General features: G+C 37.6%; 3 protein-coding genes across 3 annotated transcripts; all 3 read left to right on the top strand.

Moving 5' to 3' along the window:
- Window positions 1–2865: 2865 nt before the first annotated feature.
- Window positions 2866–13224, top strand: LOC122036650 (probable 2-oxoglutarate-dependent dioxygenase AOP1). The gene is made up of 3 exons (XM_042596050.1): window positions 2866–3339; window positions 3413–3758; window positions 12851–13224. The coding sequence occupies exons 1-3, from the start codon at window positions 2960–2962 to the stop codon at window positions 13106–13108; spliced, it is 984 nt and encodes a 327-aa protein (XP_042451984.1). The 5' UTR covers window positions 2866–2959; the 3' UTR covers window positions 13109–13224.
- A 1540-nt stretch (window positions 13225–14764) lies between these two features.
- LOC122010537 (calcium-dependent protein kinase 20-like) lies at window positions 14765–15235 on the top strand. The gene is made up of 2 exons (XM_042567065.1): window positions 14765–14914; window positions 15031–15235. Exons 1-2 carry the CDS (start codon window positions 14783–14785, stop codon window positions 15211–15213), a joined length of 315 nt encoding a protein of 104 aa, XP_042422999.1. The 5' UTR covers window positions 14765–14782; the 3' UTR covers window positions 15214–15235.
- A 2921-nt stretch (window positions 15236–18156) lies between these two features.
- Window positions 18157–20984, top strand: LOC122036644. Its single transcript, XM_042596038.1, has 2 exons — window positions 18157–18700; window positions 20755–20984. Exon 1 carries the CDS (start codon window positions 18225–18227, stop codon window positions 18690–18692), a length of 468 nt encoding a protein of 155 aa, XP_042451972.1. The 5' UTR covers window positions 18157–18224; the 3' UTR covers window positions 18693–18700; window positions 20755–20984.
- The last annotated feature ends 391 nt before the right edge of the window (window positions 20985–21375 follow it).

Here is a 21375-nt window from a genome sequence, read left to right as displayed (position 1 = left end):
CCTCTCCCTCTCCCCGCCGAGGCCACCCCGCCGACTTCCTCCCTCTCATGCCCTATCGTCCGACGTCCCCTCTCATGCGCGCTTCCTCCCATCACATTGGCAACTTCACCACCTCCGGCCACCTCCGTTGCAGATGTCGACCACACCATTGTCATAGACCACGAGAAGCCACGACTGGCTTGTGCCGCCGCTCTCCTCCATTTCCCTTTGCACACTAGCCACTCCCGCAGCTCAGGCAACAACCGCCAGTGCCGCTCCACGGTCCTCTACGAGCAGTCCCCAACCGTCGACACATCTGTCGATGCCGCCAGCACATATTCAATAATTTCTACCATTAGAGCAATCTCCTCTCCCCCTCTTCGCTATTGTCCTAGTGCCACAGTTGACCGCCATCGCCCTCACACCTAGCGGGGTTGGCTTCGCCATCTCTCTTGTGCCGACAGTCCTCCACCGACTGACTCTGTGACTCTGTGTCGCCTACTCTGTTCGACTCTTTGTGGTTTACTACATTTGGCCTTTGAGCTGTCGAGCTTGCGAGCCATTGTTATATCCTGGCCTATGAGTCACTCTCATGTTTTGGCCTTTGAGCTATTGTTATATTCCAGCCTGTGAGTGAGATGTTGTGTTCCGGCCTTCAAATCGTTGTTGTATTTCGTCTTGCGTGTCGTTGTCATATTCCAATTTGTGTGTCGTTGTCATATTCCGGCATGTGTGTCGCTGCCGTATTCCGGCTGTGTACCACCTTCCAGATCCATGTCGCATTTGGCTTTGTGCTATCGCCTCTGGATCCATGCTGCATTCAATTTCGTTTCATCGTCTCCAGCTCCTCGCTATCGGCTCCAGTTCTGTGCCATTTCCAGTCCACTCTTGTGGTCCTAGTATGCTTTACATTCAGTAATTTCAGAGGTTGACTTGAGCGTCGGAGGGCTAGATCGGGACAGTCACCGTCTATTTTCTAGCAACCTTTCAAGTACCATTGACCCAAAACTTTCGGACACTTTCGGTTCTTCTCTTTTTTGGAGGTCCAGCGACTCAGTCAATATAGAAGACAACTCATCATCCCTCCTACCTTTGGGTCATGGCGAGTTGGTCCATATTCTAGTCACATCACCGACGGTCCACCCTTCTCAATTTCTGAATACGATCAAATGAGACGAAAAATTTTTATTCTCATTTGAAAAGGACTGAGTTAAGGAGTTGAAGGGGAAAGAAGGGTAAGGTTTAACCTTAAAAGGGAAGAAGAAGAGGCTGAATTTCTTATATCTCAATTTGGGATATGAGGAAGGGTACGGGAATAAAAAAATGTTCCAATTTTATCAATTTCATAATTTTAATTCCCAATTTTAGTTGCCTAGCCGATTGGCGGCAAGTGTAGAGCGATGACCATGATTAGTGGCAAGATTCGGAAGAAACTCCAGGTGTAGCCGTAGCAATAGTGGTAGAGCGGCAACGTGCCCTCCAAGAAGTCGAAAGGACAATACATTCTCAAGAGGCCAAATCCCCTAGTCCACACAAAAATAAACCAAGGGATAAACCACTGGTAATTACGATCGGATCGCTATCACAATTTGACCGTAATTTGTTATGATCTCTCCTTAGATTCACCGTCCCTTCCAGGTTATAGTTTACGTCAAGGTGGGTGGCCGAAGGCCACTCAGAGTCCGCCCCTCACTTAGCGCCAGACTGTCTGACCACTTGCCCACTATCGACGGCCAAAGGCCGCTCTTCGATCACTTATCCCGACCCAAACTATAATCTAAGAGACGATAAATTTAAGAAGAAATCGCAACTAATTAAGATCGAATATTCACTATAATTCGATCGCAATGGTAAAAGATCCTTCTTCTAATCCACTTATTCGATCATTAGATCGAAAGATCGACCTTCCAGTCTCAAGAACCCCTTGCTGATTGAGACAATCATCCAGAAGTAACCTCACCAAGAAGCTTCTCGAGTCTATCGTCATCGTTTAGCTCACCTAGAAACTTCTCGCCACATTCTAGCCGTGAATGGTGATAAAAAAAAATTGCTGTGAGTGCTTAATTCTGCTTCAATGTGTGATTCCTTGCACATTGCTTATTGTTAATCTATTTACTACTGTACTTCTCGTCGTGTCTAGGAAGAAAGGATGATTTTTGGGTAGAAAGACCAAACTTTTTAAATATTTATATCTGAATCAGACTACATTTTGTTTATTTGCGTTGCATCAGGTCCATTTGATAAGGATATGCCACAATTTAAAGGCCTGGGAGGTAAATATTTCATTTATGTGCTAGTAATTATTTCAAAAATTAGTAGTCGTCTGTAATTTACCTCCTCTGTATTGATCCTGGGACGGATTGGCGGGGGCGTTGGGGACAAGCGTATTTCCCTTTTGCCATAATGTAAAGGTCTAGAGTTTGAATTTCGACAAAACCGAGGTAAATACCTTTCTTATGTGTTAGTCACTATTCCAAAGGTTAGTAGTCGCCCATGATTTACCTCTTCCGTGTTAATCCTAGGACGGATTGGCGAGGGCGCTGAGGTGAGTGTATTCACCTTTTGCCATAATGTAAAATTTTTAAACCTGAAATAAATACATTCCTTATGTACTAGTCAATATTCCAAAGATTAGTAGTAGTCCGTGATTATTTTCTCGCTTGAAATAATTTAATGATTAGTACATGTAATATTACATGTCTAAGTTCGAATCCCGATAAAACTCAAAGTTTTTGATAGCCATTACCCTGAGGGCGTAATTTAAGAAAATATTCTCAAGTATCATGTACATTGATTTTAATATCAGTTGAGATTTATTTTTCTAATCTTCAAATAAATAAATAATTTGAAATAGTTCAAACGCTATTTTATGCTATCCAAACGTACGCTAATTGTTTCTTTTTCGTTTTGTAGTCGATGATTGAGTGAAAAACACAGCAGGGTTCAGGGATTTGGAATTGGGGGAAAGAGCAAGGCGACGATGGCATCCGAAGCAGCGCCGGGGCACCTCCCTAAGATCGATTTCTCCGGGATTGGCCCGGCGGATAGCGGATCACCCGCCTGGACCGCCGTCCGGAACCAGGTGATGCGCGCCATGGCCACCGTTGGCTGCTTCGAGGCAGTGTACGATCGCGTCTCTCCTCACCTCCGCGACTCCCTCCTCCGCATGGTCTCCCAGGAGCTGTTCCCGCTGCCTCGCGAGGTCAAAATCAAGAATAGCTCCGCTAGGCTCTACGGCGGCTACATGGGTCAGATCCCGGGTCTCGCCTACGAGAGCCTCGCCATCACGGGCGCCTCCGATGCCGACGCCGTCGACAACTTTTTCAGCCTACTCTGGCCCGATGGAAACCCTCGTGCGAGGTATGTAATCTACCAACCCCGTTGATATCTCCGATCGTTCGATTTTGCTGGTAAATTGTTGCTTGGCTTGCAGCGAGACGACCCTCTCGTTCTCGATTAAGGTGGCAGAGCTGGAGGAGATGGTGAGGAGGATGGTGTGCGAGGGCTTGGGAGTGGAGAAGTACCAAGCGGAGCTATCGGAATCCACCATGTATTATATGCTTCGTCTCATCAAGTACGGGGAGGAAAAGGAAGGGGCGGAGGAGGTTAAGCTGTCGGGATATGAGGCTCACCGGGACACGAACACGTTCTCGGTGGTGTGTCAGTTGAACGAGGTGGATGGATTGGAGGTGGAGATTGGAGACGACGAAGAGGAGTGGATCTCGGCGAAGCCTAGTTCACCGGCCTCCTTTTTCGTCTTTGCTGGCAATGCCATCCGGGTATCTTCTTCTTCTTCTTCTTCTCTCTTTTTGTTTTTTTTTTTACGTTGGTTTCTTTGTTTTTTTATTTTGTTGAATAAACTTAATCATGGAAAAATTAAATGTTCTTGTTTACATTCACTTGATCAATTTTGGTCTACCAGCCAAATTCCATGAATTAGAGAAATCAACGGGCACTCCCTACACATAACTTGGAACAAGGGGATTTACTACAATGAATTGGAAAATTCAAGGTGCAATGGATTTTACGTGTCCTCTATTTCATTCTCCCAGTGCAGCTTCTTTCCCGCACTTTAATTGTTCCTCATTGAATTACACTCTTAGGCTCCGTTTGTTAGGGGTGATAAAATTAGAATTGGATTGATTAGGATAAGATTAGGGATAGAATTAATAATCACTCCCCATATCTAGGATGTTAGACGTTGCATCGGTTGCAACGTTAGGAAGATGAAGGGGTGTCCATTCACCTTCATCTTCCTCCATTGAAAGTCAACCATCAAAGCATCGGTTGATAACCGATGTTTTGCTTACTATATATGATGGCGTCCAAGAGCAATCGGTGGCAAGCGAGAAGAGCATAAGGTGAAGGTAGAGGCGACGGTGATCAGAGGTTCGTCGAGCAAAGAAGAACATCCGAGAGGCTAGGGATTTGGCTCGTGAACCTTGAAGTTCTTTCCGATTACTCATGATCATGTTTCCGACAGCAACGACGCCCGACGGTTCTTCTTCGATTTCATCGGGAGATCACTGTGAGTGGTTACCACTTTGTTTTGTGTTTTTCCATGCTATCAAAAAGAAACTAACAATGGTATCAAAGCCCTGTTTTGAAAGCATGGAGAAATCGCGACGTTGTGATTTCAGCGATTTATGCAAGAATCACATCCAGAATCGCAATCCACCCGGCTGCGTGGAGATCATGTAGTCCTCGACGGCATAGAGTCGCGGCAAAGGAGCGTCGGTGACCGTGTTTAAATACCGGTGAAATTCAGCCGCGGGAAGAATCGCGTTTATCGCGAGATAGAAGATGAACAATGCACATTTTTTCTTGTTTTAATCGATTACTCAATCGATTCATGCATTTGGATCGATTGGGAAGGAAATTGAATCTATTAAGTTCATAGCACAGTGACTAAATCGATTCATCAATCGATTGAATGCAGTTTTAATCGATTGAAGAATCGATTGAAAAAAAAACTTGAGATGCGGAGTAACTTAATCGATTCATGAATCGATTAAAGAAAGAAAAAAAAAGATGAATAGTAGATTTTGACGAAGCATAGTGCATCATGTATATAAATCAGTACATGTTTAAAGTTTAATTAAATATATTTATTAATTAATTAAATGCATATATAAATATATTATTAATTAATAAATAGATATTTAATTAATTTATGGTTCAATTAACTGAAAATTGAATCAGACCAACTTATCCAATCAAACCCAGATCTGGTTTAAATTATTAGTTGATTTAAGCAGATCAGTTTGCTTCAATGATACCTAAATCTTGTTCAAATTATTTGTTGGTTTAGCTAGTTAGGTTTATTATTGAATTAATTGGGGTGATCTTGATTACAGAAGTTGGACTGATCAAATATGACCGGATTAGTTCTGTTGTGTCAGATTTGATCAAAAAGATTAGATTTGTTCTAATGGGTCAGACTTAATCCAATGGGCATTGGATGAATCAAATAGACCTAAGTTTGATCAATAAGTCTGAAAATGACTTAAATAGGCTTAAACAATCTCAGAACATAAATTTGAAATCTATGTCCAATTAGATTAATTCTATTAAGGACGATAGACTAAGCTTAAGATTCGGACTCTTGATCGACTGGTCCAATCGGTCAGTCGACTTAAACTCCTGAAAATCAAGAAGATTTGCTTTTCTTGACTCATAATGATGGTTGTATGTCTGTATAAATTGAATTAAACTGGTTTTGTACTGGTTAGTCAGTTTTGTATTGATTTATTTGAATTCAGTTTTTCAGATGGCTTGGACGATTACCACATTGACTCGTCGCGAAGTGCGGTGAAACCATCTCCAGGAGGAGATTCAGGAGATAGAGTATAAGTCTGTTTATGGAGTCAACGGACATGTTAGAAGGCTTGATAGACTATTCTAGAAACTTGAGTAAGAAGAGTTTCCAGTCCTGGACAGTTATAGGATCTGGGTATTGATGCATTCATTGCTAGAGTATCTTAGGGTAATAGCAGATTATGTATGAGGATGCCATGAATGGCGCGTCACATATTCAAAACTGTGTGAGGAACTACACTATATGGCTGAAGAAGAGCCTGAAGAGTCTGAAGAGGACTAGGAAATGTTCGAGGAAGATCTAGAAATGGATCTGATAAAGAATCCTGAAGTTGTCCCGTCTGAGATTATCCCAAATGAGTCCAAGTTAATAGGGATAATGTTGGCCGCTACACTAGATTTGTCCTAGTGGGAGCAGTATTAGCCTATCGAGTTTACTAGTGTTCTGTTTACTGTCGTTATGTACGAACAGTGTTAGCCCATTTAGTGTTTGAGTCATGTAATAATTTCTGTCATTATGTACGAACAGAGTTATGATAAATAAATAGTTATGTTATGTGTTAACTAACTTGCTATGATTAGTTTATGTAATTATGATTAGTTCATATATCCATATGATTAGTTCATATGAAAAATGATTAATTCATTTTAATAATGATTCGTTCATTAGATGGGATGTGTGTAATATAATTGATCAATGTTGATTAGATTAGAACGTGCAAATGATGAGTGAAAATAATGTTATCACTTGATTTTGTAAACTAACTCTAATGTACACTGAGTCAATAGATAAATTGCACATATATGAATTACATTGAAATAATAAATAATGTGTTTATTTATGTAGATCATGACAATTAAAAACATCATAGCCGAACTTAATAAGGGAGAGAAATTATATGGGGATAACTATAAAATTTGGCACCTCAAGATACAATATATTCTTGAGAAATAAGAAGTTCTAGAGGTTGTAAATCAATTCATGGAAGAACCAGCTGATGGTTCTACAGCACAACACAGACGTGACCTTGATGCCTATAAGACATGCAAAATGAAAGACTCCATTGCTAAGGGAATATTGATTAGTTCAATGGTGGATGACATGGTATTTGAGTATGAGCCATTACCATCGGCTCATGCTGTCTGGGTAGCCCTTAGAGAAAAGTACAGTGGAGTTAGTCTCAGTAAGCTCCGTCAGCTAACAATTAAGTTTGATAGCTATAAAAAACGCTTGAATGTTACCATGGCCCAACATCTCAGGGAGATAGGTAACATGATTCGAGAGCTTAAGACTGCTGGTCATACGTTGACCGATGAACAACAGGTTCAAGCAGTTATCCGTTCCCTTCCTGATTCTTGGAAAATGATGAAACAGAATCTGACCCACAGTGAGAGTATCAAGACTTTCACTGATGTCTCAAGCCATGTTGAACTTGAGGCGGAGAGGATTGAATCCGTAAGGATTTCTAGTCAAGCTTTTGTAGCTGAAGGTTCTGGTTCCAAGAATAAGAAAAGATGGTTTAAGAAAGGAAAGGGAAAAGGAAAGGAGGCTAGTGCTGTTGTTGTTAAAAATCAAATCAAGAAGAAAGGAAAGAGATATGGACAAAAACCTAGGAGCAAGTTAACCTGCTTCAACTGTGACAAGAAGGACCATTTTGCTCGGGATTGTACTAAGCCTAAAAAGGTAGATCCATCTCTATATTCTTTCCATGAGCATCATGTTGCAAGTACAGTATTGTTAGCTGATTCGTATCTTTTGTGGATTGTAGATTCAGGAGCAACGAACCACGTAATACGTGATCGAGCTACATATGTAGAGTACCGTCGGGTACCAGCTGACAACAAATGGATATATGTAGGAAACAATGCAAGAATTAAAGTCAAAGGAATTGATACTTGCAAGCTCAACCTACGTGGTGGGCGTACCCTATTTCTACATGATATCCTGTATGCTCCTGAGATTCGACGGAATCTGGTTTCCATCATTTGTCTTCTTGATTTAGATTATTGTGTAAATTTTTATAGCCGTTATGTGGAACTTCGAATTAACTCTGTGTTAATTGGGCATGCTTATGTAACAAATGATTTTATGGTTCTTGATATAGAACCAAATAATAATGATGGTTGTTTTTCAAACATTGCTCTTACTAGTAATATTGTTGTTAATGATGAAATTTGGCATGCTAGATTAAGACATATAGGACAAGAACAAATGAATAGATTAGCTAAGGAGGGTCTTTTAGACACTCATGCTAAGATTGACTTGTCTATATGTGAGCATTGTCTTGTTGGAAAGACGACTAGGAAACCATTTGGTAAGGCTATTAGGGTTGAATCACCATTGCAATTAATTCATTCGGATATTTGTGGTCCAATGAATATGAATGCTAGAAATGAGAGTTCTTATTTCATTACATTCATTGATGACTTCACACATTTTGGTCATGTGTATTTGATTTCTCACAAATTTGAAACATTAGATTGCTTTATTCGTTACTTGAACGAAGTTAAGAATCAATTGGAATGTAAAGTTAAAACCTTGCGCACTGACTGTGGAGGTGAATATTTGTCTGATCAGTTCAAGACAATGTGTAATGAGAAAGAGATTATTAGACAACTAACTATCCCTGGAACTCCACAGTAAAATGAGGTTGCTGAAAGAAGAAATAGGACTCTTATTGAAATGGTTAGGTCTATGATGGCGCATGCTAATTTGCCAATCTCCTATTGGGGAGATGCATTATTAGTTACGGCCTATATACTTAACAAAGTGCCTTTAAATTAAGTCAGTTCCATCTACTCCACATGAATGTTGGACAGACAGAAAGTCGGATTTAGGTATCTGAGACCTTGGGGGTCAGCTGCCTACGTTCATGATAAGACTCATGAACATGAAAAATTAGGATCCAGAGGTAAGAAGTATATCTTTATAAGGTATTATGAGACTTCTAAGGGTTATATTTTTATTGGTGAGCGATAAGATGGAACCATCTCTGAAATAGAGTCAAGAGATGCTACTTTTCTTGAAACTGAGTTCCCAACACGAGGTGAAGTTGATAAAACAATTCCTCTATATGAGATAAAGGAGGGGGATGATGGTCCTTTATCAACAAATCAGGAGATGCCTGAATCTAGTCAACCTAGTGGGAGTAATTTGTCACTGAATAAATCAGTTTCTTAACAGTCTAACCTACGAAGAAGTAGTCGTCAGATTATTCCTCGGAGAAGGTTTGATATTGAGAATGAGGTATTGATGATTCTCCCAGTTGATGATGAGGAACCTCGAATAGTTGAGGAAGCTTTGAGAAGCTCAGTAAGAGAAAAATGAAAAATTACAATGGATGAGGAAATGAAGTCAATGAGAAAAAATCAAGTTTGAGATTTAGTCGATCTTCCTCCAGGCCGAAGGGCTATTGGGAATAAGAGAATTCTCAAAATAAAGAGGAAAGAAGATGGATCGATTAATTGATACAAACCTCGATTAGTTGCAAAAGGATATACCCAAATGGAGGGTATTGACTTTGAAGAGACATTCTCCCCAATTGTGAAGTTTGTGTCAATACGTGTCATCCTAGCTATAGTAGCACAATTTGACATAGAATTACATCAGATGAATGTAAAACGACTTTCCTTAATGGTAATCTTGACGAAGAAATCTATATGGTACAACCATAAGGTTATGTTGCTGAAGGCCAAGAGAATAAAGTATGTAGACTTAGGAAGTCTATATATGGGTTAAAGCAAGTGTCAAGACAATGGAACATGAGATTTAATGAAGTCATTTTGTCTTATGGTTTCGAAATGATCAATGAGGATCATTGTGTTTACCTTAGAAAGGAAAAAGGAAAGTTTGTCATTTTATCATTATATGTTGATGATGTGTTAATAGCTGGAAGTGACATAAAGTGTGTGATAGAAGTCAAATATTGGTTTTCATCGCAATTTGACATAATAGATATGGGAGAAGCAGAGTACATCTTAGGAGTGAAGATCATTAGAGATCGATCAAAAAGACTTTTGAGTTTATCTTAAGAAGCTTATATCACTAAGATGCTACAACACTTCAATATGTCAAATTGCAATATCGAACAGACGCCTATAGCGAGAGGTACTGCTTTGAGCAAAAATATGTATTCCAAGACTCCTGAGGAAATAGCCGAAATGAAGAAAAAATCATATGTCAATGCTATTGGTAGTTTAATGTACACCATATTGTGTACTCGTCCTGATATAAGCTATATTGCCTCTGTTTCCAGATATCTCAAAGGAACAGTGGATTATTGCCTCTGTTTCCAAGGATCAGATATGATTCTAAGTGGCTACACAGATGCAGATTGGGCAGGGGACCTTGATGACAGAAAATTCACATCTGACTATATCTTCTTGCTGAATGGTGGCGTCATCTCATGGAACAGCAAGAAGCAGGCTTGTGTAGCCTTGTCGATAATGGAAACTGAGTATGTGGCTTGTGCAGCGGTTGTGCAAGAGACTGTCTGGCTAAGAAGGTTCCTGAAGCATATGAAGATTGCTGAGGACAGTGGGAGTCCTATTACAGTGTACTGTGACAGTCAAGCTGCAATAGTTTTTTTCCAAGGATCCCAAATATTACAGCAAAGACAAGCATATAGAAATTAAGTATAATTTTGTAAGGGATATTGTTGACAAGAAAAAGATAATTCTTGAGTACATCCCTACACGAAATATGTTTGCTGATCCTTTTACTAAGCCATTGACTAAAAAGTCATTTCATGGACATGTGAAGTCTTTGGGACTTCGAATAATGTAACTTATTGTAAAGACATTTTGATAAATGAAAAATGTCATGATCTAATCAGTGTATATGTCGTTGTTACATTCGAATAAAGTCTCGATAAGGATGTTGGCAGATTGAGATTGGTTCACTCACATAGACAATCATTTCTATTTGTTAAGTATGAATAGAGGTAAAACCGTTGCTTATGGGATAGTTTATGTAGCTATGAATAGAGACATACCCGTAAGTTAAGGTCGCCTTGATAATTGTCTCAAGATGAGATCATTTATGTAATGATCAGAGTAAATGTACCTACCATTTACTGAATCTGCTTAAGGCCAGATTGAAATTCATGTGTTAAATTCAAGATTAAACATTAGGAATGTCTAGATCGAAATCTGTACGATGTTAAATTTTTGGAAAAACATGCGCTCTTTTTAGTAAAAAGAATAATATCGTAGCATGTGATTCATACCACATGTGCTATGGCGACAAGAAGGGTAGTAGGAGAATGGATCCTGCTTCTCTATTATGTGAGACCCTTGAGATTATAAGTTAATCTCAATCTTACCCTAAGTGACTATTTAACTGTCTACTTGAAGTTCTGATCAGTGTCTGCTACTTTAACATGTTTTCTATTGACTATGGATGATTCGGTCTATTGAGCATAACTAGGAAAGCGATTGATTAAAATGAATAGATTTTAGCTAAAAAAGAAGATTAAGATTGATTTACATCTATGATATTTATTCACTGGTACCAGTTACATTTTTAGTTATTGACATATAGTCAATATGAGGGATTAGAGATATTCATAATGATGTAAATAATTTAATCTGGAGTAAAGGCAAGTCATTGATGTCTCTGATTCATTCTAAAGAACATCTATGTAAGGTGTGACAATCTTCTTAGTAATAAATGCTCAGTATGCTTGCTGTCGCACGAAGCATTTTCCCTAATGTATGGAACAGATGTTCTTATATGGTCTTTGTGACTAATTAATGCTCTGATCTTCGTGACTTGATCATCATAAAGTCTATGTGACTTATTTGGTCTTTATGACTAACTAATTTTGCTCTAGTCTTCGTGACCTGATCGTCAAATAGTCTATATGACTTAATCGGTATTTGTGATTAATTAATATTTGACTTTGGCATATGACATGATCACCTCGTAGTCTATGTGACTAACATGGTTTATGTGATCATATAAACTTATGGATTGATTTGGACATATGGGAGATGTTAGACGTTGCATCAGTTGCAACGTCAGGAAGATGAAGGGGTGTCCATTCACCTTCATCTTCCTCCATTGAAAGCCAGCCATCAAAGCATCGGTTGATAACCGATGTTTTGCTTGCTATATATGATGGCGTCCAAGAGCAATTGGTGGCAAGCGAGAAGAGAATAAGGTGAAGGCAGAGGCGACGGTGATCAGAGGTCCGTCGAGCAAAGAAGAACATCCAAGAGGTTGAGGATTTGGCTCGTGAACCATGAAACACTTTCCGGTTACTCATGATCATGTTTCCGACGGCAACGACGCCCGACGGTTCTTCTTCGATTTCATCGGGAGATTACTGTGAGTGGTTACCACTTTGTTTTGTGTTTTTCCATGCTGTCAAAAAGAAACCAACATAGGGATTGTGAATCCCACTCTTAAACAATCCTAATCCTACCCCCAATCAATTCTACCAAACGGTATATTAATAACTTTTTGAAAACATAATCCTAATCCTATCATCCCTACAAAACGGAGCCTTAAAGTACCACAATTATGTTTATGCATATTCAGTAGGCATTGTTGGGTGGCAAATTCTGTGAAGGCCTCCTTCGAAGAGATTTTCCATGAAGGTCCAAATGGATTTCTCTTGCCCCTCATTTTACGCACAATTCTCTGGTGTATGTTCACAAAAGATTCACACAATTAAATGCTATCTCAATGATGTATTTGATCTCATCATTCAGGATAGTTGGTCTTATTGGATTGCATAGGGTAGGTATAGTGGATAAAACTTGTGGCATAATCCTATCAATCCATGAATCTTCTGTCAGTGCGCTAAACATCACGGAACGAAAAGGTCAGACTCAAATTCAAAGCTTAATACATTACTACTGTCTGATGAGGGCTTGACTGTCGAAATAATTTATTTGTATTATTGCCGACGAGAAGTATTTTCTAATGCCATATCGAAACACTTATCGTTGATTATCTGTTGGACATGTCTCGTTTAATATTAACTAGTTTATTGATAGTCTGTAATTGAAACTGGTTATGACTTATCGTTCTTTATTTCTGGGATAGGCATGGACTAATGGCAGGGTCGACGCACCGCCGCACCGGATAACTGTGAGTGACCAGAACTTGATTAGATACTCTGCGATCATGTTCTTAGTTCCCCAGGACGACTATGTGATTCAAGCCCCGGCAGAGCTGGTGGACAATGCCCACCCCGCCCTCTTCAAACCTTATACGTACGGTGATTTCTTGGGGTTTCTGGTTACAGAGGAGGGTATCCAGGCCAAGGACAAGCTCGCCTCTTTCTGTGGGGTTGTTGCCTAAAGGTTACTACTATAAGCGGCTGGATTTTACTTATTACGCTTTATGTTCTCTCTGTTTTGTTTTTGTACCATATTAAAACTTGAACGATAAATAAATCTTTAGTATATTAAAGTAAATAATATTGTCTATTGATGATATTAAAAAATAATATAAAAAGTTATTTTTTGCCAAAGGATAAAATGATTAGATAATTGCGCGTGAAGGGACCAAAAAAATAGCTTAGAGTTATAATTTTAATTATTAAAAAACATTTTTACCATGCATTATCAAATGACTATGGATATTCTTCCGTGCGAAAAAATAGAAAAGTCATCCTTTCTCTTTTGCAAATAGTCCCTTTCACCCTCCAAACAAAACATAATATATATTATTAAAGATAAATGTGATGGGATCGTATGCCCTTGCGTTTTCATACATAAGGTATTTCAGTATTTAATCTAATGAAATGTGATGGTGTCGTACGCCCTTGGGTTTTCATAAGGTATTTTAGTATTTAATTAGATATTTAATGTTTGAATTTTAACTACGGCAATTTATCAAATCACGCACTTAAATATCTTAATTGACCAAAAAGCGTATGTTACTTTAGTTTTTACCAAAGGACGCATTTTTTCAAGTGCACTTCCATTTTTATCCTTCTGACAAATTAAACATTTTTTTTGTCGTTTTCCTTTTCTCTCTCTTTTCTTTCCTATTACCTCTTTCATCAACGAAATGTAAGATTTAGTTATTTTTTTGATAACATTTTAATACATTTAGAGAAGCTAAAATAAACAATGGATAGCATAGTTAAACTCCTTGCAACATCAGGAATCCACAGGAACTGAAATGGGTGTAATCTGAGGTGTCTAGGTCCATCAGTGGGTTTCGGTCAAAACCCACTGATGGACCCACCCATTTCAGTTTCTATGGATTTCTGGTGTTACAAGGAGTTCAAATATGCTATCCATTGTTTATTTTGACTTTTAAAAAGTGTTAAAATAGCAGAAGAAAAAATCAGCAAAAAGGCTCCAAATCAAGCCCACGTTGGGCCTGATATGGAACCATATCAGGCCCAACGTGGGCCTGATTGATTCCATATCAGGCCTAACGTGGAGCCTTTTTGTTGATTTTTTCTTCTCCTATTTTAACACCTTATAAAAGTCAAAATAAACAATGAATAGCATAGTTAAACTCCTTGCAACATCAGGAATCCACAGGAACTGAAATGGGTGTAATCTGAGGTCTCTAGGTCCATCAGTGAGTTTCGGTCAAAACCCACTGATGGACCTAGAGAGCTCCGATTGCATCCATTTTAGTTTCTATGGATTCCTGGTGTTACAAGGAGTTTAAATATGCTATCCATTGTTTATTTTGACTTTTAAAAGGTGTTAAAATAGCAGAAGAAAAAATCAGCAAAAAGGCTCCACGTTAGGCCTGATATGGAATCATATCAGGCCCAATGTGGACCTGATATGATTTTTCCTTGAGCTTCATACAATGTAGAGAAATTAATTTGATGATAGAAAACCAAGAGTTCTGTTAGTCCTATGATTTAATTATCTTTTTCTCAAGCATATTGTGCAAATTGATTCTCTGTTCCTCTGAACATTATTTTATCAGTATATTGCAATATCTGCTAATACCTTTGCCTTAATACTGCATCATATCTTCTGTATTCTCAACATTACCCTCATGATTCACATTACAGATCATCCTTGGCTGCAGAATGCCAATAAGGCACCCAATGTAAATCTTGGTGAAACTGTTCGAGCAAGACTCCAGCAATTTTCAATGATGAATAAATTTAAAAAGAAAGCTCTTAGGGTGAGAATATTTTCTTTCATGATTTCTTTCTGTATGAATGCTTGACATTTGTCCAGCTGATTATTCCAAGACACACCTAGTATTATTATGTTCATTCTAAAACTGTGTTAATGCAGGTGATAGCTGAACACTTGTCTATGGAGGAGATTGCCGACATAAAGGAAATGTTTGAGAATATGGATATCAACAAAAAAGGGCAGATAAATTTTGATGAGTTAAAGTATGGTTTGCGCAAGCTCGGACACCAGGTTGCTGATTCAGATGTCAAAGCATTATTGGAAGCAGTAAGTTATTGCTGAAGATGCAATCTTTTTTTTTTAAGTAAAAAAAATTGACTGTGGGTTATGGCAATCACACCATTTCCATTGGCATTACACAATTATGGGGTGACAAGGGAAAACAAACACAAAGAATTAGACACAAATTCAAGCCACAACCCTACTAGATCCATCAAGAAATTCATCAAGAGTTGCTGACCAAACAAGATCCAAAGATGGACCTATCAGCAATATACTGATAAAACAATGTTCAGAGGAACAGAGAATCAATTTGCACAACATGCTTGAGAAAAAGACAATTAAATCATAGGACTAACAGAACTCTTGGTTTTCTATCATCAAATTAATTTCTCTACATTGTATGAAGCTCAAGGAAAAATCATATCAGATCCACATTGGGCCTGATATGGTTCCATATCAGGCCCACATCCATATCAGGCCCAACGTGGGCCTGATATGATTTCATATCAGGCCTAACATGGAGCCTTTTTGCTAATTTTTTCTTCTGCTATTTTAACATCTTTTAAAAGTCAAAATAAACAATGGATGGCATATTTGAACTCCTTGTAACACCAGGAATCCATAGAAACTGAAATGGGTGCAATCGGAGCTCTCTAGGTCCATCAGTGAGTTTTGACCGAAACCCACTGATGGACCTAGAGACCTCAGATTACACCCATTTCAGTTCCTGTGGATTCCTGATGTTGCAAGGAGTTTAACTATGCTATTCATTGTTTATTTTGACTTTTATAAGGTGTTAAAATAGGAGAAGAAAAAATCAGCAAAAAGGCTCCACGTTAGGCCTGATTTGGAGCCTTTTGTTGATTTTTTCTTCTGCTATTTTAACACCTTTTAAAAGTCAAAATAAACAATGGATAGCATATTTGAACTCCTTGTAACTGAAATGGGTGCAATCGGAGCTCTCTAGGTCCATCAGTGGGTTTTGACCGAAACCCACTGATGGACCTAGACACCTCAGATTACACCCATTTCAGTTCCTGTGGATTCCTGATGTTGCAAGGAGTTTAACTATGCTATCCATTGTTTATTTTAGCTTCTCTAAATGTATTAAAATGTTATCAAAAAAATAACTAAATCTTACATTTCGTTGATGAAAGAGGTAATAGGAAAGAAAAGAGAGAGAAAAGGAAAACGACAAAAAAAAGGTTTAATTTGTCAGAAGGATAAAAAGGGAAGTGCACTTGAAAAAATGCGCCCTTTGGTAAAAACTAAAGTAACATACGCCTTTTGGTCAATTAAGATATTTAAGTGCGTGATTTGGTAAATTGCCATTTTAACTATGGTGTATTATGTGGTATTTTTTCTCTAATAGGAGAATAAATCTAAGGATACAAATCATTCTAGATGGATAATCATGAATACTTTCCGATCTACTTAGTAGACGGAATATAAAATAAGATTATTTATCTAAGGATTAGTTAAATTATAAATTTTGAATATTTATCTAAAAAATGGATTTAATCTCCTAAATTAATAAATTTATAAGAATATTTCAATATTTCCTCCTTTTCTCCTTTTTCATATTTTTTTATAATAATATGTTTTGTTTGTACATTTTTTTTTTATTTTTTGAAAATATCTATTTTAGAAAAATAGTGTTTGGTTTATATTATATATATATATATATATATATATTTTAAAAAATAGATAATATTTTTTAAAAAATAAAGAATATCTAAAAATTATTTAAAAAAAAAACACATATTTTCAAAAAATAAAAATAAAAAATACGTAAACTAAACGCACAAGATTTTCAATTCGATCCGATGAACCCCAAACACACCTCAGTAACTAGATGAACAGAAAACGAAGACTTTGTATAGGGATGATAATTTTCTTCGCGGGTTTGGAGTCTCACGGGAAAAATCTGAAATAGGGATGGAGATTCCTGATTTTTCGAGGATGGTGCGAGTTCGGGACGGGTATGGGAATATTATCCCTATCCCCGAACCCGCCCCAAATATTATTATTATTATTAATAAATAATAATATGATTTTTTTAAAAAAATATTAATAATAATGTTAATATTAATATTAAAATTTTTGAAAATATTATTAATAATAATATTATTAATATTGATATTAATATTAATATTATCATTAATAATAATTATTAAATAATAATAATAATATAAATTAAATTTGAAAATGAAACGAGGATGGAGACGGGGATGAGGATTTGATCCCTGTGGGTTCGGATTCAGGGAATCCCCGAACTCAAAAAAATAAGAATGAGGTGAGGGTGAGAATGACAAACCCGCCTCCACCCCGTCTTATTGTATCCCTAAGACTCTGTTTACTTGGGAGAGTGAAAAACAAAATTAAGGAAAAGTTTCCACGGTGGAAAAGTTTCTGTCGTTTACTTCATTAAAATTTTCCGAAGGAAAAGTAACGCAATCCATCAGTGGATAATTTTGGAACTAAAATTGATCACCTCAAAATCGGACGGAAAGCAGCGGATGGAAAAAAAATGACGCATGTACCCCTTTTGTATTCACAAAATTACACCATATATCAAAAACAATGACGCATGTAGCTTTTTTAACTCACAATATTACATTATGTACAAAAAAAAAAATGACGTATGCACTCTTTTTTATTTATAAAATTATATCACAAATATTCACTTTCCTCTATCAAAGTAAATAAGTATGCAAAGAAAAAAATTTCTCATTTTTTCTTTTCTCTTCCTCTAAAGATAATTTTCTATTATTGATTCCGTTCTTTTTCTCATCCACACTCTACAGTAAACCTACACTAAGTCTTTGCACGGGAAGTTTCCTCCCTCTCTCTTTCTACATTGTCAGAAGGAAACAGAACACGGAAAGCAATTAATTAATTTCACACATTTCGTCTCATAAATCAATAAACAGATAAAGAAAAGTCTTCCTCTCCTCCGTCTAAAAAAAATAAACTGAATATATATATTTCTTAATTTCTTTTTCGGTTAGACCATTTATGCCATTCCCAAATCACAACGGCAAACACTTTGACTTCAATACGCTGCGGAAATGTTGAAAGGTGGAGGTGTTCTCGCCTTCGCCGCCTTCCTCGTCCTCGCTTTCCCAGCCCTTTCCGAGAATCTTAACCCTAATCCCAGCACTGCCTATGACGAGCTGCAGGGTAGCGGCCTCCCGGTCGGCCTCCTCCCCGCCGGCGTCGTCGCTTATTCCCTCAACCGAACCTCTGGCGATTTCGAGGTCGACTTCGGTGAGGCATGCCGCGTCACCCTCCCTCCTGACAATTATCTAGCCTCCTACTCTAATCGAGTCACCGGGAACCTTGTCGCCGGCCGCATCACGGGGCTTCAAGGCATACGGGTCCGCGCCTTCTTCCGGTGGTGGTCGATCACAGGGATCCGATCCTCTGGAAAAGATATCGTCTTCGAGGTCGGCCCCACGTCGGCCAAGTATCCCTCCCGAAACTTCGATCAAAGCCTTGATTGCGAGGGCCGTAACCCTACAGTTGCCGCTGCGTAGAACCAAAGGTTAATCTGCACATCGGGCTCTATTTAATTTATGTTTCCCTTCCTTCCTCATATATCGTACAATTATTAAGGTCGTTGCCGCTAACGCAATGATTTGTTCCGCTGAAAGGACTGCAATAGATTAAAGCAAAAAAGACCTCAATCTTAGGGGCCGTTTGGTATGCGCGTTTTCCATTTTCATTTTATGGAAAACGTGTATTTTCTAGAAAATGATGTTTGGTTTGCGTTTTCCGCGCGTGTTTTCTAAAAAATTGGCTATTTATTTCTAGAAAAACAGAGAATGATAAAAAGTCATTTTCTATTTTCTAGAAAACGCGCGTTTTCCAGAAAATGAAAATGAAAATGAAAACGGTGCAAACCAAACGCACCCTAGTCTTTTTTTTCCTCTTCTTTTTCTTTTTGCCTATTCTAACTGGAATAGCGCAAGTCATTGTGCATCATGTCTAGGTCTAGAATGGTTCGCTTAATTATACAGATAGAGATACAATATTGAGCATTGATTCTTCTTTTGATTATTAAGGAGCATAGAAGTGCATTTGGTTTATGATATCTCAATTCAACATGGACAACTATACTATTATATTAGGTAGCTGATTTCACAGCTATGGGGAACAATAATAGTTTTAGTATAGTTGTTGTTTCTCCTGCAATCAGTCATGGTATTCTTATTCAAAGGAGGTGCTATACTGGATCTAGAATCTTTGAATCTTTACTTACGATATTAGAAATTTACTGCGTTGTTCCTCGGTTGTTACTCAATTCCCCCTCACTCCTTCCCCATAGTTTGGGAATTATTAGGGGCACAAAATGACAGGAACATCTGTAATAAAAATAAAACAGGATGATCTCGTTTTGGAAAGTTCAGAACATTTTGAATAAGCTCCAGAACATTTCAAACTAAATTATTTGATGTTATTTAAGCTTCTTGACTTAGTTTCTGTAATCTTTTGCTGGATACTCAGTCTACCAATAGCTTTCTCAGTGAACTCTGCCAGCCAACTATTTCCATTGATCAGATTCAGCACCATTACAGTTTAGCAACCTCTGACAATAAGCTTGGCATATTGATTATATTTGTTTATTCAATACTTCTACTGCATTGTATACGTTCAGGTATCAATTGGTAAATATATATCTATACTTGGATGTTAAACAATCAACCTAACTTTGTAAAATTCTAACTTCACCTTCCTATCAATGCTTGGAAGCTAGTAGCTACCGAGCACCGTCTTTATAGTTGGTCAGCAACCACATGCTCTATTGGTTCTTATAGTTAATAATTTGATTTGTTAAACTCTCCAACTTGCATTTTAGGTTCATTAAAATTCAATTAAACTATGATATGCCATACTTATTGGCTGGAAATAGTGTTGTATTGACCACATGACTTGCGGCCTTGTTGAGTTGCAACAAATTTGATTGTAGATTAGTAACACATCAATTTATACATGGAAAACATTATAAATTTGTTAACTATATAAGTTGAAATTAGATATGTTATAACATTGAGAGTTACTAGATTTACCAATCAACCTTAGGTCCATGACAAATAACAAAAGATAATTTTGCAGCATCTTAAATGTATCCAATTTTTTGGTCTAACTATATTATCTCTTATTCCTCCCATAAATCACAAATCCAATATGAATTATATATGGGGTTCAATCAAAAATTATGGTGAATCACTGTCGTCTGGTTATACTATTGTACAGTCTCAGCTTCTCTGTTTAGGTTTTTTTCTTCTTAATAACATTTTTTTTATTTCAAATATCGGAAGATGAATATTAGTTTTATAATCACGTTAGTGTCTTCAGTACTGACTTCAGGGTGGTATATATTGGTACTTTGCTTCTTCAAACAAGCTGCTGCATAATATCACGTTTCCAGAATGAACATTCACCATTATCATAATTTTTGTTCGCTCCAATTCTTCGGGACCAACTATATGGATCTTATTTCTTCATTAAACTCAATGCAAAATGTTAAGACTGCACATTACTTTTTGTAAATTGATGCATACCCGATGGCCCTTACGAACCACTATTTCTTTGCAGGAGACCAAGAAGGTCACAATCTACATGCTACATTTTCATGACCTCATAGATTCTTCAGCAGCATCGGGAATCATTTACCCTTTTTTTTTCCATGTTAACGTAGTTGTCTGTCAACATACGATCTTATGTTCTTCATCATCTTGTATAACTGATGGCACAACACTCAGTTCATTATCATTGGATACCTGTCTCACGAAATGATTAATGTAAGACTCAGATATTGGGCATCATTTTCCTAACCACCCTTTAGGAGATGAGAAAGGTTCATATTTGACCAAAACTACAATTTTGTGTCGGGCTTTTGCTCAACTAACAAGTCGCTCAAGGACTCGACTCAATGTTTATACGATAGCAATTAAGTACTAATACAAAATAAGTGATTGTCAAGTCCTTCATAATTTGTATAATCAAAAGTAATGGAAAATTCTGAAGTAATCTATGTGCAGTAGGAGGTGAAACTGTCATTTTGGTGGCAGTCCTTTCAGGGTGGCCATATACTTTTTAAAAGGGGATAAATCACGTCTGGGGGTGAGATAAGATAACCGGTGAGACATTTCATACTTATGGGTTATTAATATGTCTGTATGAATCATCTGCGTTAGTCTGTGGGGGGGAATTCTA

The sequence above is a fragment of the Zingiber officinale genome, chromosome 1A (genome assembly GCF_018446385.1).
Source record: "Zingiber officinale cultivar Zhangliang chromosome 1A, Zo_v1.1, whole genome shotgun sequence".
Taxonomy (NCBI): Eukaryota; Viridiplantae; Streptophyta; class Magnoliopsida; order Zingiberales; family Zingiberaceae; genus Zingiber; species Zingiber officinale.
Note: the sequence above shows the minus strand (reverse complement) of the source record. Positions and strands in the feature narration are given on the sequence as shown.

Coding starts and splice junctions, on each gene's coding strand:
- LOC122036650 (XM_042596050.1), top strand. CDS start 2,960: ATGGCATCCGAAGCAGCGCCGGGGCACCTCCCTAAGATCGATTTCTCC. Junction 3,340..3,412: donor GATGGAAACCCTCGTGCGAG/GTATGTAATCTA, acceptor CTTGGCTTGCAG/CGAGACGACCCTCTCGTTCT. Junction 3,759..12,850: donor TTGCTGGCAATGCCATCCGG/GTATCTTCTTCT, acceptor TTTCTGGGATAG/GCATGGACTAATGGCAGGGT.
- LOC122010537 (XM_042567065.1), top strand. CDS start 14,783: ATGATTCACATTACAGATCATCCTTGGCTGCAGAATGCCAATAAGGCA. Junction 14,915..15,030: donor TTAAAAAGAAAGCTCTTAGG/GTGAGAATATTT, acceptor GTGTTAATGCAG/GTGATAGCTGAACACTTGTC.
- LOC122036644 (XM_042596038.1), top strand. CDS start 18,225: ATGTTGAAAGGTGGAGGTGTTCTCGCCTTCGCCGCCTTCCTCGTCCTC.